This window comes from Aquarana catesbeiana, linkage group LG04, assembly GCF_042186555.1.
Source record: "Aquarana catesbeiana isolate 2022-GZ linkage group LG04, ASM4218655v1, whole genome shotgun sequence".
In the NCBI taxonomy this organism is placed as follows: domain Eukaryota; kingdom Metazoa; phylum Chordata; class Amphibia; order Anura; family Ranidae; genus Aquarana; species Aquarana catesbeiana.
The window spans coordinates 626,396,869-626,418,919 of NC_133327.1; the positions used below are offsets into that span (position 1 = coordinate 626,396,869).

The 22,051-nt window shown below is 45.2% G+C and overlaps 1 protein-coding gene across 1 annotated transcript in view; it reads left to right on the forward strand.

Annotated features, from left to right (window-relative positions):
- Nucleotides 1-6,908: 6,908 nt before the first annotated feature.
- The window catches only part of HHIPL2 (HHIP like 2), a 106,631-nt gene continuing 91,488 nt past the window's right edge, over nucleotides 6,909-22,051 (forward strand). The window contains exon 1 of the mRNA XM_073628973.1: nucleotides 6,909-7,235. Within this exon, the coding sequence (XP_073485074.1) occupies nucleotides 6,909-7,235 (327 nt within the window). The remainder of the gene's footprint in view (nucleotides 7,236-22,051) is intronic.

A 22,051-nucleotide genomic window follows, 5' to 3' on the forward strand; every position in this document is an offset into this window, starting at 1 on the left:
TTGATATCACTTGAAAAAAAAAGCCTTTGAAAATTAGTTTGCAATAACTCCATCAGTATCACCAGTAAATGAGCCTCATTATTATCCCATTAAAGAAGAAGAGAATTGTGTGCTGCATTTGGAGATGTCCTAATTTGCCACGTCACTGTAACATTGCCACGAATGTTAATTCTCCATTACGAACGCTAGTTTACAAGACCGGCCGCTTCTGCTTCTGAGCATGCGTGGACTTTCGTGCAATGGACTTGTGTACACACAATTGGAAAATCCGACAACAAAAAATTGTTGTCGGAAAATTTGAGAACCTGCTAGCCAACATTTGTTGGTGGAAAGTCCGACAACAAATGTTCTATGGAGCATACACACGGTCGGACTCCTCCAACAAGCTCATATCCAACATTTGTTGCTGGAAAATCCGATCGTGTGTACTGGGCATTATTCTGTGAAAAATTCAGTAGTATGCGAGAAAAAAAACAACAAACAAAAAAAATTATATGAACAAAAAACAAATCCTGGAGTCCTCAATGATTGTAGCAACACAATAAAGTGAAATCCTCTCCGACTTTTGAACAACAACGTGAATCCACCACCAAATAAAGTGCAAGCTTACCATCTGCACAAGCTGTTCGAGCTTGTGGCTAATACCCAGCCAGGGCCTTTAATCCTCCCTGTGCCTCCGATGGCAGATGAAATGAGCGTTACTGGATACTGTGGATACGTTCAGCGGTCAGCGGCCAGCCATCAGAGACAGCTCGATGCAAGTGTTCATAATGGTCAAAAAAAAAAAGATTCTTTGCACGCTTTAACAGCGGAACTCTTGGTAATATGAGAGTAATATGGATCGTCTCTGATTGGCAAGTCGATCCATATTACTCTAATAAAAGTACTGCTGTTAAAGCGCGAATGTCTAGGTGCAGGTCGGATCAATCGCGCAAGCCGTCATAGCTGTATGTCGGCTCCTTTAAGCAGGATAGCACGCGCGCTGCATTACGTGAATGCCGATGCTCGTGGCCGGCGGTCGCGCACAATCGTGGGCACGAGAGGCAGAACAGGGTTGTGTGTGTGTAAACACACAAATCCCTGTTGTGTGAGGAGAGGCAGATCGTGAGTTCCTAATAGCAAGGAACCACGATCTGCCATATCCTATAGTCAAATGCCATAAATCTATCCCCTATATAACTTTTGCGCAAACCAAAACCAAATCAATAGACGCTTATTACCAAAAATATGTAGAAGAATACATATCGGCCTAAACTGAGGAAAAAATTAGCTTTTTTTAAAAAAAAATTGTGGATATTTATTATAGCAAAAAGTACAAAATATTGTGTTTTTTTCAAAATTGTCGCTCTTTTTTTGTTTATAGCGCAAAAAATAAAAACCGCAGAGATGATCAAATACCACCAAAAGAAAGCTCTATTTGTGGGAAAAAAGGATGACAAATTTGTTTGGGTACAGCAATTGTCAGTTAAAGCGACGCAGTGCCGAATCGCAAAAAATGGCCTGATCATAGAGCAGCCAAATCTTCCGGGCCTGAAGTGGTTCAAGGCCCTGGTTGGGTATTAGCCACCAGCTCGAACGGCTTGTGCAGCTGGTAAGCTTGCACTTTATTTGGTGGTGGATTCACGTTGTTGTTCAAAAGTCAGAGAGGATTTCACTTTATTGTGTTGCTACAATCACCCATCTCTTCATTGAGGACTCTAGGATTTGTTTTTTGTTCATGTCATTTTTTGTTATTGTTTTTTTTCTCGCATACTACTAAATTTTTCACAGAAATAGTCTAAAATTGGAGGACTTCATATATGTCACATGATTTCTTATTTTTGGGACTTAACAGTCAATTTTTCTCATTTTATTAATTTATATTTGTTTGTTATCATATTTGGGTTCACACATCATTTAAGAGCGCAGCTCCTTTTTTTGCCTTTTTTTTATATGTGTGTGTTTCACTTTGAATTGCAGCTAGGGTTATTGGGTTTGTACACAGCGCAGTTTTCTTTTTACAATTATGATTAAAACAGTACCTTTTCAGCAGTAGAAGATTCTCCCTCTTAACTGTGTGAGAAAAACATGGGATTATGGGTAAATCTTATACCCATAAACCTATGTTTTTTCCTTCAAGTTAAGAGGGCTGGACTCGAAGGGAGGATTTGTCTTTTAGACACATGCCCCCTTCTATGACACTGCAGTGAGAGGACAGCCTCCACTGCAGCATTTTTATTGGACAGCTTGTTGCAATGGTGCTTTACTATTGGTCCAAGGCTCCAAGCTGTCCATTAAGCTCAGTCCTTCTGACAAGAAGTGAGGAGAGGCACTCTGAGCTCAACCTCTCAGTCTGCTGCAAACAGAGTGTGCCAGCCTGTATTTAAACTGGTGCTCTGTATGTAGCTTCTGACATGCTGTGCAAGGAACCCTGTATCTCCAGAACTATAGGTGGCAGGAGCCCCACATTTTGACCAGTGGTGGGGTAGGACTTAAGCTACCCACCCCCCAAACCCCAGGTTGCCGAGCTACCACTCTTGAAGCTCATTCGTTTTTTTTTGGGGTATTTTTTTTTTTTATGTTCATGGCAGGTGAGGCTCTGCTCCCCTGCCTCCCCTGACTGCACGTCCCTGCTTTACATCCTTTTCACCATGTCTATGTGTGTCCCCAATCCCAGAAGGAGGACATAAGCATACAGTTCTTTAAGCACTCATACTGCCAAATACCATCTTCACCAAAACTGTCCAGCAGCACCAAGTTCTTTTCTAGATAAGGCTTAGAAGAAGGAGATACTAATCCATAGAGTTTTCAATATTACTTAATAAATTGACCTCCACCTAAAATCCGTACTTGATTTTCACCCATCAGATCATCCCCTGCAGCTTTTACCTTTTGTACCACCTCCCCCTCCCTTTAGATTGTAAGCCCCATGAGCAGGGCCCTCCTATTTCTTCTTTATTTAACTGTGTTGTAATTGTTCTGTCCCCCTTTATATTGTAAAGTTTTGAGCAAATTGTTGGCGATATTAGGGTTGCCACTTGTCCAGGATTCACCCGGACAGTTCGGGTTTGGAATCATGTGTCCAGGTTTCAGACTGCCTGTAACCCGGACACATTATTTAGACTGGACTGTGGCTTCCCAGCAGGGTTGCTGGCTGCAGTTGTCTAAGCTGAGAGTGTCTGTTATACTCTTTAACACTGCTCAAAGCCAGCGCTAACAACCCCCCCCCCCCCCAAACACACACACAGACAAGAGAGGAGAGGGGGCGTGATCTGCGCCTCTTTCCCCCAAACCCCTACCCCCTGTGCCGCAGAATGGGAAAGTAAGTTGGGGCCAGAAATTTGAAGTCCAGAAGCCTCAGATACATCTGGATGAGAGGTGCTGACTGCCAAGGGATGAGTGAGCTCACCATCCATACCTGTCTGTGACTGAAGTCTCCCCCTTCTCTCTCCTGCCTCTGAGTGAGTACATAAAGGCAAATCAGGGTTCTCAGAGCACAGCTTACATCAGATTTCCCCTTTACACCAGAGGCAACAGTGTTTCCCCTTACATCAGAGTCTTCTCTGTATATCAGAGTTCTCAGTGTTCCCCCTTAAATCAGGGTTCCCAGAGGATCCCTTATGTTAGAGTTCTCCCTTACATCAGAGTCTGCAGAGTCCCCTCTTGCAGTGAAAGGGAACTCTGCGAGTTCAGATGTAAAAGGGGAACTCTATGGACTCTGATGTAAAGTGGGGCTCTTGTTCTTAACTTCATATGATTAGAATGGTTATTTAAAAGCAAAATATATGTATAGATTATACTATAAAAAAAATTGCCGTGCGCCGCTAAAGTGTTCAGGGTTTGACTTGAAGAAAAGGTGGCAACCCTAGGCGATATATAAATCCTGTATAATAATATTCTTCATAGCGGTAACACAGATGTATTATTACTTTTTCATATTAACATACATAATGATACAAAGGCAGTACTTCACTTCTATGGTGGTTCTTCAGCACCTTCCCCTCCAGTGGGTCATATCTGTCCTGTCCCTTCCCTGAGGGTTGCAGGACCTTAGAAGGCATCCTTCAGCTAGGGGATCCCTCTGACTGCTGAGGCTACATGGCAAGTAAATATGCCTTGACCGAAGCCTGAAGCTGCTACTTCTTCTTCTTACTACTTTTCCACACCTAAATAAATACCAATGGAAGCTGGCGGAGTACGTGTTTCTAGCAGCCTGGCAGACCCTGGCTAGGGCCTGGGGACGACAGTCGATAAATTTAGCTGAGGTCAAGCAAAGGTTCCTGGGGACCATGGCACATGAGAAATTAACCTCTATACTTGCCAATATCAACATAAAGTACCTCAGAGTCTGTGGACCATGGCTGGATCATATTGAGCACCTGAGCATTGACCCCTTTCATCTTTCTTTGTGAGCACCGGACATAGACCAGTGGGATGGCGCCACCAGTTGGACCCTATAAAATATCCTTTTTTTCCCCTTCCTATTCCCGGCTTGTCCACCTCCCTCTTTTCCTCCACTTTTCTTTTTTTCCATCTAGCTACCATTATTTTGCACATGAAACCTCACCAATTGGACACCTTGGGAGCTCCTTCTTCCTTATTTCATATTGCTGCTTATTGGCTGGTTGATGGAGGACTCGTCACAGGTTTCCAAATTTTGAACCATTGCAACAAGTTGTGTTTCACAAGCCACCCATGAGAATCTTTGTCGTCCACTGAACTTATACTCTTCTTGCTTTAAAGTGTTTGTAAAGAAAAAAATAATAATAATAAAAAAATAACAAACACATCATACTTACCTGCTCTGTGCAGTAGTTTTTCACAGAGCAGCCCTGATCCTGCTTTTCTCACATCCACCGCCAGTGCTCAGGGCCCCACCCCCTTGCCGAGTGCCCCCCATAGCAAGCTGCTTGCTATGGGGGCACTCGTGTGTGCTCGCTCCCGAGCCCGCTCTGTGTCTCTATAAGACACACAGAGTGTGGCTCAGCCCTGCCCCAGCTCCCTCCTCACTGGCTGTAATTGACAGCAGCAGCCAATGGCTCCTGCTGCATCTCAGGCAATGTGGAGACCCGAGAGAGCAGCTGCTCTTGTGCACATTGCTGGATCGAGATCAGGCTGGAGTAAGTATTGGGGGGGGGAGACTGAGGAAGGAGGTAAAAAAACCTTCAGCCTATGGAACCACTTTAAATTGTGCATAGCTTTACTCCCTTTGGATGTGTCCTGCCACCCTCCTACAAATGTTTCAGCGAATCACACTGCTTGATTTGTTTTTTACAACTGGTAAACATTGTAGTGACACTTCATTCATGTCACTGCAAAGCAGCAAAATGCATTGCTATGCAGTGACATGCAATGCCATCCAGTTCAGTAAAGAAAAAAAGCTGACATGCTGCATTTTTCCATCCCACACCACACTAAACATCACACCAGCATTGTAGTGTGAATGGGGCACATAGAAAACAGTTATTTTCTATGTGACCAATGTTTATCCAGTGTGGAAAAATGCAGGTCACTCTAAATAGCATGAACAAGCTCTTAATAATTGCTTAACACTTTGTCAAGCCCTCCTTGTTAATGGGGGTTTCCAGGTTCCAATAAGCCCCCCACCAACAGACCCCCACAACCCTGGCCCCATCAACATGGGGACAAGGTGCTTTGGGGTGGAGGGGGGGGGGGGCAGAGCTGTTGCTGGGTCTCAGCCAATCAGGAGGGAGAGACTACCAATTCACTTGTGGAGATCGCTTGACAGATATGGGGCTCAGGTAAGTATTAGGGGTGCTGGGGAGGCTGCTACATACAGAAGGCCTTTTATCTTAATGAATAGAATGCATGAAGATAAAAAAAAAACCTTCTGCCTTTACAACTCCTTTTAAAAAAATCCATACCAGGCCCATTGAAAGGGAGACCCATGCCGATTTTTCTTTTCATTTATTTTTCATTGCCGGCATTCTTATTTTGCACATTCAGCTGTCAGTGGGGAAACCCGCTGACAGCTGATGAGTAATCGGTTGCTAAGGATGCGGCGACCAGCTTCCCGGCCCGCTCCTTAACAACCAGCACAGAATTTGAATCGGTCGATCAATTTTAGACCGATTCAAATAATTCTGAAAATTTGGAATTCGTTAAAAAATAAAGAAGCAAAATTAAAGAAATGTTTCCATTTTGCACATGTATAACGACTTTTTGGAGCACAAACAAAACGATCACATTGGTCAAAGACATAAAGTCACACTCATCCAAAGTCGCATCAAAAGCGCATCAAAGTTGCATCAAGTTTTAGAGTAAAGTTGCAATGGAACCTTTGTTAAAAAAAAAAAAAGTTCTGTTTTTATTTTGCACTGGTGTTTTCAAGGCAGTTTATAAAAAAAAACCCATGCAGACCCAGTTATAGAAACCCCTCTATGGATTATCACTGTCAAACCTAGTGGACACATTTTTGGAGCTTTCTCATTGTACTGATTGAAATGTCAGAGAAGCCACAGCCATATAGAACACACATGCAAAAAAAAGGTGAATATCACAGAGGAATGTTCTTTGCCAGCTGTGAATCAAGTCAGGAAAATGTAGATAAAGCATCATAGAGGGCATTTCAGGTGTTTCCAGTTATTGGCATTGATGTTAAAAATTTGTGTGGGGAGAAAACTTTGGAAAAGCAAAAGCTGTGGGAACGTGTAAATGCAGATGGAGCTGGATGCTGAGGAAGGAATGAAGTGTGACAAACTGAGCAAATGCTAGAAACTGCAACAGATCTTTGAGAGGGTTCATGATGAAAATGGATGAGCAGGACATGTAAAGATCAGGAATGGATGAGACAACGTGGAGACGAAGATTCTGGAGTGGTGAGGGAGTGCTCAGGGCTGGTATAAAAAGAAGCACACACAAGCTGAAGTGTGGGGGCCACAGGATGTGAGTAGTAGATGTCAGTAAAGATGACTACATGCCTGGCAGCTCTTGGATGCTCCTTGTTGTTGTGTCCACACTGGGGAGAAGGAACTTTCTTCAAAGGTATTTATCTTCTATCATCCTTTATAATCCTCATCCAGACAGGAGTCTTCAGTCATCCGCAGTGCCTGGATTCTGGACCCCCATTCAAGCCCCCTGTACACTTGGAGTTTTGCTCCTTGTATCAAGAGTTTGGATGCTGTGACCAGCAAAAGGACAACATCATAGCGGAGAAATACTGGTCGGTCATGGACAACTTTGACTATAAGGAGCAGGAACTGTGTGGAGATTATGTCAAGAATATTTTTTGCCAGGTGAGTTCTGCTGTTCAGAAGGGCCAGTCCATTCAGAGCATTTTAAGTTTTGGTTGGAAGCTAAAGAGCTGAGCCAGTCAACACCCCATGGGAAATATGTCAGTAAACTCACTTTTGTCCAACATTTATGCCCATTATCAGTATTAATTTTGACGTCAAATTGCGATTAGTTTTAGTCATAGTCTTTTGACTAAAATTACATTTTAGTTTCAGTCGTATTTTAGTCATCTGAATTGTTTTATTCTTAGCCGTATTTTAGTCGATTAAAATCTCCAGTACATTTTAGTTGACTAAAATCTAATGGATTTAAATTGTAATGCATTATTTAAGCATTTCTCTAGAATTGCCAAACATATTATATAGTCCTGTTATTATTGATGGTATTAAGGCTTTAACATGCACTACAGACACTGATTTACCTGTTGTGATATATAACAAGTGCTAATTTTGACATCAAATTTTGAGTTTTAGTCATAGTCTTTTGATTAACTAGTTGCCGCCCGCCCACCGTCAAATGACAGCGGGGCGGTGCGGCCCTCGTTCTGGGACGCCGTCATACGAAGGCGTCCCAGAACAGCCGCTCTCGTGTTGCTAGGACACGGCGGACCCCAATCTCTGTAAAGAGCCGCATCCGTGGCTCTTTAACCATGTGATCACAATCACAGCCGGTCACATGTAAACACGGAGATGCCGGTAATCGGCGCTCCTCGCCTCACACTGACAGAGTGTGTGGTGAGTAGAGCCAATCAGCGGCATCTCCACGCAGGGGGACATTTACACATGTAATCAGGCACTGATCATCAGTGCCCTGATTACAATATAGCGCCAACAGTGTCACCAATCAGTGCCCACCAGTGGCAGCAATCAGTGTCCACCACTGCCCACAAGTGCCACCAATCAGTTCCCATTAGGGAAGCCAGTCAGTGCTGGCTATCAGTGCCGCCTATCAGTGCTGCCCATTAATGCCCATCGTTGCTGTTGATCAGTGCCCATCAGTGTCGCCCATCAGTGCCACCCATCAATGCCCATGAATGCCCATCAGTACCGCCTATCCATGCCACCTATCAGTGCCCACCAGTGCCATCTATCAGTGCCCACCAGTGCCACCTAACAGTGCCCATCAGTGCCGCCTATTGGTGCTCATCAGTGCCAAATATCAGTGCCACCTATCAGTGCCCATAAGTGCGGCATATTAGTGCCCCCTCATCAGTGCCACCTAGTCAGTGCCCATAAGTGCTGCCTCATCAGTGCCCATAAGTGCGGCATATTAGTGCCTCCTCATCAGTGCCACCTAATCAATGCCAATAAGTGCCGCCTAATCAGTACCCATAAGTGCGGCATATTAGTGCCCCCTCATCAGTGCCACCTAGTCAGTGCCCATAAGTGCTGCCTCATCAGTGCCCATAAGAGCCACCTCATCAATGCCCACCAGTTCAGCCCATCAGTGCTGCCTCATCAGCGCACATCAGTGAAGGAGAAAAACTACTTAGTTACAAAATTTACTGACAGAAACTAAGTAAAAAAAAATTTTTTTTCATAATTTTTGGCCTTTTTTTTTTTTTTTTGTAAAAAAAACAAACAAACCCAGCAGTGATTAAATACCACCAAAAGAAAGCTCTATTTGTGTAACGAAAATGCTAAAAAATGTGTTTGCTTTGTGATAGATAGATAGATAGATAGATAGATAGATAGATAGATAGATAGATAGATAGATAGATATGAAATGTGCTGCAAATTGAAGGAATTTTCGTCCATAATATAATCCAGATCCTTCTACAGATCAATAGTAAAATCTTTTTTTTCACAATGAACTGCCCTACATACAGTATGTCCACAACGTGAGATGTGTACATATGATTTTCCCACATATCTAACAGCGGTATTCAATAAACAAATCCCATATTGTGTGCATCCGTCAGGATCGTGTCATTCCTTATGATGATGGAGCAACACTCTAGATGCATCATGCTGGTTCTACACCATCAACTTGTGTGATCTGCATAGTTTATGTGGATTGAGACTTGGCCCGATGCCCACCGTAGATTCCATTTGCAGCTGAACGTTCCATTAGTGAGTCTCACGCACAGTTCAATATCATGGAAAAGACATAGGTGTACAACGATTGGCTGCTGATACAAAATGTATTTTTACACCATCTGCTATAATGTGTCTATGGTGAAACAGCATTGCCACCCTAGGACAAGAAGTGTGTTAGGACTACAGAATACCTCCTCCTTGTCTTATTTCCAAAACGTGAGCGGGAAGGTGGGTCTGTAGTCCACAGTGAGAACATGGGACAATACTAACTGATAACAGTGTAGTTACTATATAACAAATTGCTTTCTGAGGTATATTATAAGAAAGGTTATTGTTAAGATTTACATACAGTTTTAGAACACATCCACAAAATCTGTTTGTGAAATTCACAGACATTAGAAATGATTTTCTAATAGGTTGAGAATCTTCACTTAAAAAACAAACACCTGTGAATAATTACCTTAAAGTGGCTGTAAACCCTTCTATATACCCAGTGAAGTGACTGGCCACAGGAGATTAAATAAATTCCCCTGCATAAATTGTACCTGTTTATCTGAAACCCTCTCTTCTCAAAGTGCTGACTTGTCTGAGAGTTCAGAAAAAAGGGGATGGATAGCTGAAGTTACATTCTGCAGAGCTCAGTGAGGAGAGCTCTGAGAGCTGATTGGAGGAAAGGGACACACCCCCCCTTCACACAGCACACATGAACAGAGCTGAGGCTCTGAGCTAGGGATCCGTCCCCTGTCACCATTTTTCTCTTGGTGTCAGGAAAGTTTCTCAATTATGTGAACACACTAAGCAGAACACATCATGGTTTTCTAGCTATGCTGGGAAATCAGCCTGATCTCCTCCAATGATCAGTTGTCCCGACACGCCCTCCAACCCCCCCGCACAGCCATTGATATTTTTTTATCTATACACAAATATTTTGCCTCTCATTTCAGTTTTGCACTGAATGGGTTATTTTACAAGGTGATCATTTACAATCACTTTTAGGCCTCATGCGCACTGGATGTTATAATAACGTTATAAAAATGCCAGTAGCTTTGCAGTGAATTTTTCAATGTTTTTCAATGTTTTTGCAATAGCCTTTTTCAGCGTCTTTTAGAGTTAGCTAAAAAAAAAAAACTCTGGTAAGCCACGTTTTTGAGTGTTTATCGGCATTTTTTGGACATTAGAGCGTTTTTACAGCTGAAAAACTCCTCTCAGAGCGCACTAGTTTTGGGCTTTTTTACAGCCAAGAAACGCCCCCGCCAAAAACAATTGCTAACAGCCTATATGTGCATGGACACATAGGATAACATGATGGAGAGTTTATTGACTGTAGAAAAAAACGTCTGAAGCCAAAAACAGCTGCTGTAAAAATGTCCAAAAACGTCCAGTGTGCATGAAGCCTAATGAGTCATCCAAAGAGTCTACCATGGATTGCAGGCCAAGGATTAATGGCCTGTACAAACGATCTGAATATCGTACGACAGATCGTACAACTTTTGACACTTAATAGTTGCAAGTAGAAATTGAATAGGTTACAAAAATTCACATACGGCAGAAAAAAAAAAAAAACGGAAGTGATGTCATGTGTTGCAATGTATTTGTATTGTATTTTTGGACAACAACTGTACTGACTAAGGGCCAGTTCACACCACATGCAGTCCAGTGCGTTTTTTTTCTGCATCAAAAATGCATAGAAAGTAGGTTTTGGAACAAAGTCCCTCTGTCCCTCTTTCCTTCTCATTGGTCCCTCATTTTGGTCTGATCTATATAGTTGCATATAAAATGCATTATTTTCCCAGTGCTAAACATTTTATCCAATTTCTAAATCGCTGCATTTGTAAACTTCAAAAGCCACTATAAATTAATAGTAGTGGTAAAAAAAGCATTTGTGGGTTTAACTAATACTTTTTTTTGTATAATTATGCTTTCAGGGGGTGTGGCAGGGGGTGTGTCCTATGCCTATATACTTTTGCTAATAAGTTTCCCTCGTTCCCATCTCAAAAAGGTGGGAGGTACGCATGTTTGATATTTGTTGGCTGTAGATATATGACTGGACTTAAAAATTAAGGATTATAAGGTTTTCCAATATATTTCCCTAAATCTATAAGGAAACCTGAGGAACATTTTTATCATTTCAAGTACTCTCTGATGGACACGTGGCCATCTCATATATATATTTCTTGTTCAATATTTTTCTTGTTCAATATACTTTATTGGCCAGCTACAGTAGTTTGGCTGCCCAAGCATACCTCTATGAGGTGAGAGTCCATCTTAGCATTCTCCATGACTTGGATGTCTCCGAAAGTCCCAGGTGTCTTCAGCGGACTGCAAGGTGCAGCAGTCCCAATACCACTAGCAGAACAGAACCAACCAAATCGACTAAGAAGAAGGTCTTGGACCTTAAGCTTCCCCCTTTTATAGCACAGGTGGGCTGGCTGGGATCAAAAAGCTTGGGAACTGAGCTTACAACAGTTAACCCTTTCTTCTAGCCTGGGCCAGCGGCTAACTTACAGGTACCTACATATTTCAACCTGTCTACATGCATGTCATTAGTAATCATTGCATGTAGTGAGAATATATGCAGATGGCACAATAGAGCATAACCACATGTCACATGAGGAATCGGGAAGGAAAGGAAAAGGGCAAGGAAAGGATCAGCGAGAAGGGGAAGGGTAGGGCATGAGTCAGGTCGGAGAGGGTTCTGGGCGACTGAGAACAGAATGCAGAAGTATTAAATGTATCATAAGTCCAGCAGCCCACAATCAAAAGGCTTGGGAGGAGTTCTGTGACCCAAGGGTCCCAAATTTGCAGGACTTTGGCATTGTGTTTTGGAGTAGGACTGTCAAGTTTTCGTTTATCAAGGTGCAATGCACTTTTGACTTAACTGCTGAGAAGGGGATGTTCAGTGATAATCAGGCCTTGGCCTTGGCTTTAACCAGCTTAGTGGCATTCAGTAAATGGGTCATAAGAGCGAATTGGGAGTTAGTGGTTCCCACTTTATATATATTTCTGAACATCTGGAAACACTTTTTTCCAGAGACGTCATTGAAAGCATACCAATATGAAGGACAATTATGTTTATGACCAGTATATATGAGTTTTATTATAATATGTCTTTATTCTTGTATTCTTGAGCATTTATTGATACATCCTGGCAGATATGATAATCGTTTACATATTTTGGAGGTTCTAAAGAGGTTGTATAGTGGTATCTGTGATAAGGACATGCATGCATGAGGTGCGTTACCCAATATGTGTCTCCTAAGGAATGTGGTAGTATAGTATCTTGATGTAAATTGAAGCAAATTTACTTTCAAGATGTGTGTCAGGTATTTCCACTGATCACTAGTCCAATCATAGAAATAGATAGATAGATAGATAGATAGATAGATAGATAGATAGATAGATAGATAGATAGATAGATAGATAGATAGATAGACAGCACAACAAATCTGGTAACATTTTATCCACTCTTGATGCAAATTCCCAAGATGTGGCAGACATTTCCACAGATCAATGGTCCAGTTATCATTTAAAACTCAACGTAAACCAGTTTCCCATCTCCAGCATTGATCGAAGTTCTTATTACACTGACAAATGTCTCTATGATCTCCCCCACCACAGCAAAGCTTACAGATGTCTAACACTGTATGTGAACTTCTGTTTCCAGATGTCAGCCATTCTCCTCTGTTATCTGTGGTTTTGACCTTAAGAAATTTGTTGCGTCAATAGAATCAGTCTGCTGGCCAGACAGTAAGGCCTTGTTTAGATGCACGCGGTTGCGGAACGGTTACATACAGTTTACTGGAGTTGTAGGCTGTAGCTCTGCTCTAGACATTTGTAGGACTTTTGCACACTAGCGTTTGTATTTTGCTACTGACCTGTTGTTCGCAAAATTTCTGAAGGATCTGAGCTTCTGTGTTACAGTCCTATAAACAAGGCATATTCTGTTTACCTGATATGTAGTGGATTAATATCTTTACAAGCAGATGGCAATGCAGTGTGCATGCATTGCATCTGTTTGCCAAACACAAATGGTAAGCACATGCTAAAGGCACATATAATACTATTCAGTATTCACGTTCTTGGCAAGTATTGTTCCAACCATCTGTATAATAAAGAAGTTTGCTTAAAGGACCTGTTTACCCCCAAAGTAATATAATTTAGGTACAGGTAAAGCCTCATAGGCTGAAAGAGTCCCTAGTTTCGTATTCCTTTGAAACCTCAACAGTAATGGTTGGTGAATTTGCTTGAGTTTGATTTGCAGGTACATTTAGGAGATGTAGCACCCTCTAGTGTGTGCTAGGAGTGAGTCTAGGCAAACCATACTCTGACTCAGCAGGGGCAGTCGGGTGGAAGATGGAGATTCAGTGTTAAGGAGGCTGTTGGTGGCCCCCAGGGGTGTCCCCTAGCCTTGGCGGGGGGGGGGGGGGGGTGATCTGCCTGGGCTCGGGTGCTGGAAGAATCCTGCTAAAACACACAGGAGGAGGTCTTCCCCGAGGCACAGGAGCAGGAGAGGACAGAGTGAGCAGTCACTCTGTGGGGACTAACAAAGGGGGGAGACTGCCACATGTAGCCAGTCTCCCTTGAAGACAGCGGTGGGCTTAAATCTTCAATCCTTCCCTGAGTGATCTCCTGAGAGTCAGCCATGTGGGCTGGTGAAGAGTCAGTTGGGAGGATTGGTGTGGAGAGGCAGGCAGGAGGGCTGGTGAAATGGGCAGCTGGAACCAGGTGGGTTGGCAGTGCCTGAAGAGGTGGTGCTGGGATCAGTGGCCACAGAGGAGAAGTTACATGCTGCTTCACTACATTTGAGCTACACTAAAAAGGGGCCTACGGGTTCCTGCCTGTAAGGGGCTGTTACTAAGATCTGACTGGGAGCCTGTCAGATCATCTTAGAGTGATTCAGCTGGGGCAAGCAAGTGTGTGTGTGTGCAGGAGGAAAGTGAAGGAGACTGTATATAGATATATACAGATGCATCTCATAAAATTAGAATATCATCAAAAAGTTAATCTATTTCAGTAATTCGATTCAAAAAATAAAACTCATGTATTTTATATAGATGAGTTACACGCAGAGTGATATATTTCAAACATTTCTTTCTTTTAATTTTGATGATAATGGCTTACAGCTAGTGAAAACCCAAAATTCAGTATGTCAGAAAATTAGAATAATACATAAGACCAATAAAAAAAAAAGGATTTTTAATACAGAAATGTTGGCTTACTGAAAAGTATGTCCATGTACATTATAGTATGCACTCTATACTTGGTCGGGATCCTTTTGCATGAATTACTACATCAGTGTGGCGTGGCATGGAGGTGATCAGCTCGTGGCACTGCTGAGGTGTTATGGAAGCCCAGGTTGCTTTGATAGCGGCATTCAGCTTGTCTGCATTGTTGTATCTGGTGTCTCTCATCTTCCTTTTGACAATACCCCACAGATTCTCTATGGGGTTTAGGTTTTCAAAATAACAGAGTGACAGAGATCAGAATAGACACAGCTCTTCTTATATTAGCAACTAAACTGTAGGTCATTGTCATAGATTGCAAGCTCTTGGGCATAAGGATCAACATTCTGACAGCTATTCAGGCCCCCCCCACTGACAACGCTCTTTCAATCCGAGCTCCAGTGACACATACATCATAGCGCCCAACTGTCCCTGATTTCGAGGGACTGTCCCTGATTTGGAGCAATGTCCCTCTGTCCCTCTTTCCTCCTCATCTGTCACTCATTTTGGTCTGATCTATATAGTTGTATATAAAATGCACTTTTTATCTATCAAAAAGTGTTTTCCAGCACTAAACCTTTCATCTGATTCCTAAATTGCTGCATTTGTAAATTCGAAAAGCCAATATAAAGGAATAGTAGTCGGTGTGGCAAGGGGTGTGTCCTATCCCTGCATACTTTTGCTGATAGGTGTCCCTCATTCCCTTCTCAAAAAATTGGGAGGTATGCATACATGCATATGCACGGGGCCTGCCCCCCTCTCCAGAGCAGCCTAGGGTGTGTTAGTGGCGAGGGTGGGACTGGATGCAGTACTCCCGCTGATGTCATATATCAGCTGGCACGCCGCTCGAGTCTACAATTTTTCTTGACCCGAAAAAAAAATTATGCGCATGTGCGGTGAAGCCGTGCTAACAGCTCTTTTCTGACGTAGCCTCAACGGGAGCGACGCGGTTGAGGTGCGAACAGCTGTTTTCTGACGTAGCCTCAACGGAAGTGACGCGGTTGAGGCTGAGCACGTGCACAAGAAGAGGTTTGTTGTGCACGTCAGATTGTCACGTAAAAGCCATCAAATACACCAACTGCTCTCGCCACCGCATCGCGCCTGAACTTCACAGGCTAAAAGAATCCTTTCAAATACTGGAAGTGAAATCGCAGCAGTGCGCCTGCGTGGGAAGACTGACATCCCCTGTCTGATCTTCCGATCGGCTCTTTCACATATAAAGCAAAGGAGATAATTGGAGGGTGCAGAATAAACACAGCAGTTGGAGTATTTGATGGCATTCTTTTAGTGTGTGATATGCAGGATGCGCAGGCGCGCTGCGGCGGCAAGAGCAGTTAGTCTATTTGATGCCTCAGTCGCGCTGTGGCAGTGAGAGAGGAGTTGGTCTATTTGATGCCTCAGTCACGCTGCAGTGGCGAAAGAAGTTGGTCTATTTGATGCCTCAGGTGCACTGCAGCGGCAGGAGCAGTTGGTCTTTTTGATGACTCAGGCACGCTGCGGCGGCGAGAGCAGCTGGTCTTTTTGATGCCTCAGGCACGCTACGGCGGACAGAGCAGTTGATCTATTTGATGCCTCAGGTGTGCTGCGGCGGCGAGAGCAGTTGGTCATTGTGATGCCTCAGGCGCGCTGCGGCGGTGAGAGCAGTTGGTGCTTTTGATGCCTCAGGCACGCTGCGGTGGCCAGAGCAGTTGATCTATTTGATGCCTTAGACGCACTGCGTGGCGAAGAGGTTGGTCATTTTGATACCTCAGGCGCGCTGCGGTGGTGGAGAGCAGTTGGTCTATTTGATGCCTCAGGCGCGCTGCGGCGGTGAGAGCAGTTGGTCTATTTGATGCCTCAGGCGCGCTGCGGCAGCGAGAGAACAGTTGGTCTACTTGATGCCTAAGGCGTGCTGCAGCGGTGAGAGCAATTGGTCTTTTTGACTCAGGCGCGCTGCGGCGGTGAGAGCAGTTGGTCATTTTGATGCCTCAGGCGCGCTGCGGTGGTGAGAGAGCAGTTGGTCTATCTGATGCCTCAGGCACGCTACAGCAGCAAGAGAGCAGTTGGTCTACTTGATGCCTCAGGCTCGCTGCAGCAGCGAGAGCAATTGGTCTTTTTAACTCAGGCGCGCTGCGGCGGTGAGAGCAGTTGGTCTATTTGATGCCTCAGGCTCGCAGCGGTGGTGAGAGCAGTTGGTCTATTTGATGCCTCAGGCGCGCTGCGGCAGCGAGAGAGCAGTTGGTCTTTCTGATTACCCAGGCACACTGCGGCAGCGAGAGAGCAGTTAGTCTACTTGATGCCTCAGGTGCGCTGCGGCGGCGAGAGCAGTTGGTCATTTTGATGCCTCAGGCGCGCTGCGGCGGCGAGAGCAGTTGGTCTTTTTGATGCGTCAGGCACACTGCGGTGGCGAGAGCAGTTGATCTATTTGATGCCTCAGGCGTGCTGCGGCGGCGAGAGCAGTTGATCTTTTTGATGCCTCAGGCGCGCTGTGGCGGCAAGAGCAGTTGGTCTTTTTGATTACCTCAGACGCGCTGCGGCGGCCAGAGCAGTTGATCTATTTGATGCCTTAGGCGCACTGCGGCAGCGAGAGCAGTTGGTCATTTTGATAACTCAGGCACGCTGCGGCGGCGAGAGCAGTTGGTCATTTTGATGCCTCAGGCGCACTGCGGCGACGAGAGCAGGTAGTCTTTTTGATGCCTCAGGCACACTGCGGCGGACAGAGCAGTTGATCTATTTGATGCCTCAGGCGTGCTGCAGCGGCGAGAACGGTTGATCTTTTTGATGCCTCAGGCATGCTGTGGCGGCAAGAGCAGTTGGTCTTTTTGATTACTCAGGCGCGCTGCGGTGGCCAGAGCAGTTGATCTATTTGATGCCTTAGGCACACTGCGGCAGCGAGAGCAGTTGGTCATTTTGATGACTCAGGCGCGCTGCGGCGGTGAGAGAGCAGTTGGTCTACTTGATGCCTCAGGCTCGCTGCAGCAGGGAGAGCAATTGGTCTTTTTAACTCAGGCGCGCTGCGGCGGTGAGAGCAGTTGGTCTATTTGGTGCCTCAGGCTCGCAGCGGTGGTGAGAGCAGTTGGTCTATTTGATGCCTCAGGCGTGCTGCGGCAGCGAGAGAGCAGTTGGTCTTTCTGATGACCCAGGCACACTGCGGCAGCGAGAGAGCAGTTGGTCTACTTGATGCCTCAGGTGCGCTGCGGCGGCGAGAGCAGTTGGTCATTTTGATGCCTCAGGCGCGCGGCGGCGAGAGCAGTTGGTCTTTTTGATGCCTCAGGCACACTGCGGCGGCGAGAGCAGTTGATCTATTTGATGCCTCAGGCGTGCTGCGGCGGCGAGAGCAGTTGATCTTTTTGATGCCTCAGGCGCGCTGTGGCGGCAAGAGCAGTTGGTCTTTTTGATTCCTCAGACGCACTGCGGCGGCCAGAGCAGTTGATCTATTTGATGCCTTAGGCGCACTGCGGCAGCGAGAGCAGTTGGTCATTTTGATGACTCAGGCGCGCTGCGGCGGCGAGAGCAGTTGGTCATTTTGATGCCTCAGGCGCACTGCGGCGACAAGAGCAAGTAGTCTTTTTGATGCCTCAAGCACACTGCGGCGGACAGAGCAGTTGATCTATTTGATGCCTCAGGCGTGCTGCAGCGGTGAGAGCGGTTGATCTTTTTGATGCCTCAGGCATGCTGTGGCGGCAAGAGCAGTTGGTCTTTTTGATTACTCAGGCGCGCTGCGGTGGCCAGAGCAGTTGATCTATTTGATGCCTTAGGCACACTGCGGCAGCGAGAGCAGTTGGTCATTTTGATGACTCAGGCACGCTGCGGCGGTGAGAGCAGTTGGTCTATTTGAAGCCTCAGGCACGCTGCGGCAGCGAGAGAGCAGTTGGTCTTTTTGATGACTCAGGCGCGCTGCGGCAGGGAGAGAGCAGTTGGTCTACTTGATGACTCAGGAGCGCTGCAGCGGCGAGAGCAGTTGGTCTTTTTGATGACTCAGGCGCGCTGCGGCGGCGAGAGCAGTTGGTCATTTTGATGCCTCAGGCGCACTGAGGCGGCAAGATAGCAGTTGGTCTATTTGATGCCTCAGGCGCGCTGCGGCAGTGAGAGCAGTTGGTCTTTTTGATGCCTCAGGCACGCTGCGGCGGTGAGAGCAGTTGATCTATTTGATGCCTCAGGCGTGCTGCGGCGGCGAGAGCAGTTGATCTTTTTGATGCCTCAGGCGTGTTGTGGCGGCAAGAGCAGTTGGTCTTTTTGATTCCTCAGGCGTGCTTCGGCGGCCTGAGCAGTTGATCTATTTGATGCCTTAGGCACACTGCGGCAGCGAGAGCAGTTGGTTATTTTGATGACTCGGGCGCGCTGCGGCGGTGAGAGAGCAGTTGGTCTATTTGATGCCTCAGGCGCACTGCGACGGTGAGAGCAGTTGGTCTATTTGAAGCCTCAGGCGCGCTGCGGCAGCGAGAGAGCAGTTGGTCTTTTTGACTCAGTCGCGCTGCGGCAGGGAGAGAGCAGTTGGTCTACTTGATGCCTCAGGAGCGCTGCAGTGGTGAGAGCAATTGGTCTTTTTGATGACTCAGGCGCACTGTGGCGGTGAGAGCAGTTGGTCATTTAGATGCCTCAGGCACGCTGCGGCGGCAAGAGAGCAGTTGGTCTTTTTGATGACTCAGGCACGCTGCAGCAGAGAGAGAGCAGTTGGTCTACTTGATGCCTCAGGCGCGCTGCAGCGGCGAGAGCATTTGGTCTTTTTGATGACTCAGGCGCGATGCGGCGGCGAGAGCAGTTGGTCATTTTGATGCCTCAGGCGCGCGGCGGCAGCGAGAGCAGTTGGTCTTTTTGATGTCTCAGGTGCGCTGTGGCGGCGAGGGCAGTTGATCTTTTTGATGTCTCAGGCGCGCTGTGGCGGCGAGAGCAGTTGGTCTATTTGATACCTTTTACGTGACAATCTTACGTTCAGATTGCACAGGAAGACTCACATCCCCTGAACTGGCAAGATAATGTACAGAACAATGTGTGGATATGTATGCGAGTGTGAATGTTCTGCACATTGTTCCGTACATTATCTTCCCAGTTCATCATGTTCATTGCTTTGAATCTCGTATGATAAAACTCTGTATTTTTGCTTAACTGTCCATGTATCTCCTTTGGTTTAAGTGTGTGAGACAGTCGGGAGATGTGACAGGGGAGGTTAGTGTTCCCACGCATGCGCACTGCTGCCTGATGGAATTATTTTCATGTGTTACACGAAGACCGCGCAAGTGCGGTGCGGTGGCAAGAGGAGTTGGTGTAGTTGATGGCTTTTATGTTGCAATCCGACGTGCAGAAGAAAGTCCTTCTCGTGCCCGTGCTCGCGCATGTGCAGTATAAGCGGTTGGAGTTTTTGATAGGTTGGAGATTATGACAGAACACCGGCAGCACCTGCCTTCCCGTAATTGGTACTCACCCCCGGGAAGGAAAGCATTCCCAATGCTGCTGACTCAGTGAAATCTCACTGAAATACAACTTCCTGCCGCACAAGGAGCGGAGAGCCGCAATATCCCCGATCTGATATACCCGATCTGATAGGTTTAATTTCTCTGCCAGGCGTGACCATATCAGATCATGTCATTTGATTGGAAGAACACAGAGACCGCTTGTTTCTCCTCATTGCTGAACTCCGCCGTGCTGTTCAATGCCCGATCCTTGTCCGGGCGGGAAAATTAAAGTAGGTGGGGGGCTGTTTTTGCTGGGCAGTACACGGCGCGGTGGGAACCGGACAGAGGCATTAGTGGAGTCAAGTACCGAAACGTGTTCCGGTACTTGGCTCCACTGCGGGACTCAGCGCATATTTGCGGGATTTACTTGAAATCCAGGGCCGGTCCCGGTGAATCCAGGCTGGTTGGGAGGTATGTTACATATACCCAGTGAAGTGACTACTGATACAATGAGATGAAACAAATCCTCCTACATAAGTTATAACTGTTTATCTGCAGCCCTATCTTCTCTACAGCCATTCAAAGTTCATATTTACAGCTTGTGTGAGCTTTCAGAAAGCAGGGTTCGCACAGGCTGGGTGCTGGAGCTCCCTCCTTTGTCACCTTTTTTACCTCTTGGTATTAGAAAAACAAGTACACGCTATAGAGGGACATGCTTCAGTCATTTTCCATGTCTGAGGTTTACAACCACTTTAATGTTGACATGTCCCCCACAGAGTTATGAGAAGAGTGAGTTTTAATAAGAGGTCCTCTTTAGATCATTTTTGGGAAGCAGACAGTCTGGAGGCCCTTAAGATAATGTTCTGGGTTTACACATGACTTTACAAGGACGTATATCGTTTGATGGACCCTTTCAGGTCTTACAACGTCATACAACATTCACACAATGATTGTGTTTAGCTGCATAATCCTCCACCTATGCGCAGACCTGATTACAGGAGGTTTGTAACATCCACTAATCTTCTCCATATAAGCTGTAAATAAATCTGAATTTGGCACAAGAACATGAATTCCATGTGTTATACAGTACTACTACAGATAAACTTCTTTGATGAGTTATCAGTGATTGCTGTGTTATTGCATTTTCTTTTTTTTCTCTCTATATTGATCATATAATAAAAAATCTAATGTGTTCCATTCACAACAAATTTAAATTGAGGCCAGCCATAAACAAAGCATTAAAACTGTTATTTAGCGTTTTCTTGTTGAGAGTGAAAAAATTCTGTAGAAATATGACAGTTGTAGCACAAAAAAAAATATTTCATAATAAAAATCGGGAAATAAAATTCATACTTTACACAGATTATTAGATATTGTAGGCAAAGTATTCTGTTTTAAAGAAGAATTCTAGGTATGGAATTTAATACATATAGTAGTTACATTGGTCCAGCTTAAACCAATGTAACTATGCATAAACCATACCTGTGGGATACCTCTATATTGCCCTGCTACATCATGAACAGAGGGGGTCGGCCGCTTGGCATGGGTGCCATTTAGAGTATGTGTTGAGTGCAAATTGTTCTCTGATAGGAAGAGGTGGAGAGGCGGGACAGTGCCAGTGCCACACTCTCCACCTCATCCAATCAAAGAATGCTTTGGTTTGTCCCAACTGTTCCTTTTTCGGGCAGCTTGGTATGTCAAATAAAAAAGGAATTCATATGCTGAACCTGAATACAATATTCTTTGGTATAGAAATCCTTTAAAGTATCGATGGTTAAATTGTAAAATCAAATACTAATTTACACCCTGAATTTCAATGACACTATATTATCAAAAGTATTGGGAAGCCTGTCTTTACACGCACATGAACTTTAATGGCATCCCAGTCTTTGTCCGTAGGGTTCAATATTGAGTTGGCCCACCCTTTGCAGTTATAACAGCTTCAACTCTTCTGGGAAGGCTGTACACAAGGTTTAGGAGTGTGTCTATGGGAATGTTTGACCATTCTTCCAAGTGTATTTGTGAGGTCAGGCACTGATGTGGATGAGAAGGCCTGGCTCACAGTCTCTGCTCTAATTCATCCCAAAGGTGTTCTATCAGGTTGAGGTCAGGGCTCTGTGCAGGCCAGTCAAGTTCCTCCACCCCACTCTCGCTCATCCATGTCTTTATGCACCTTGCTTTGTGC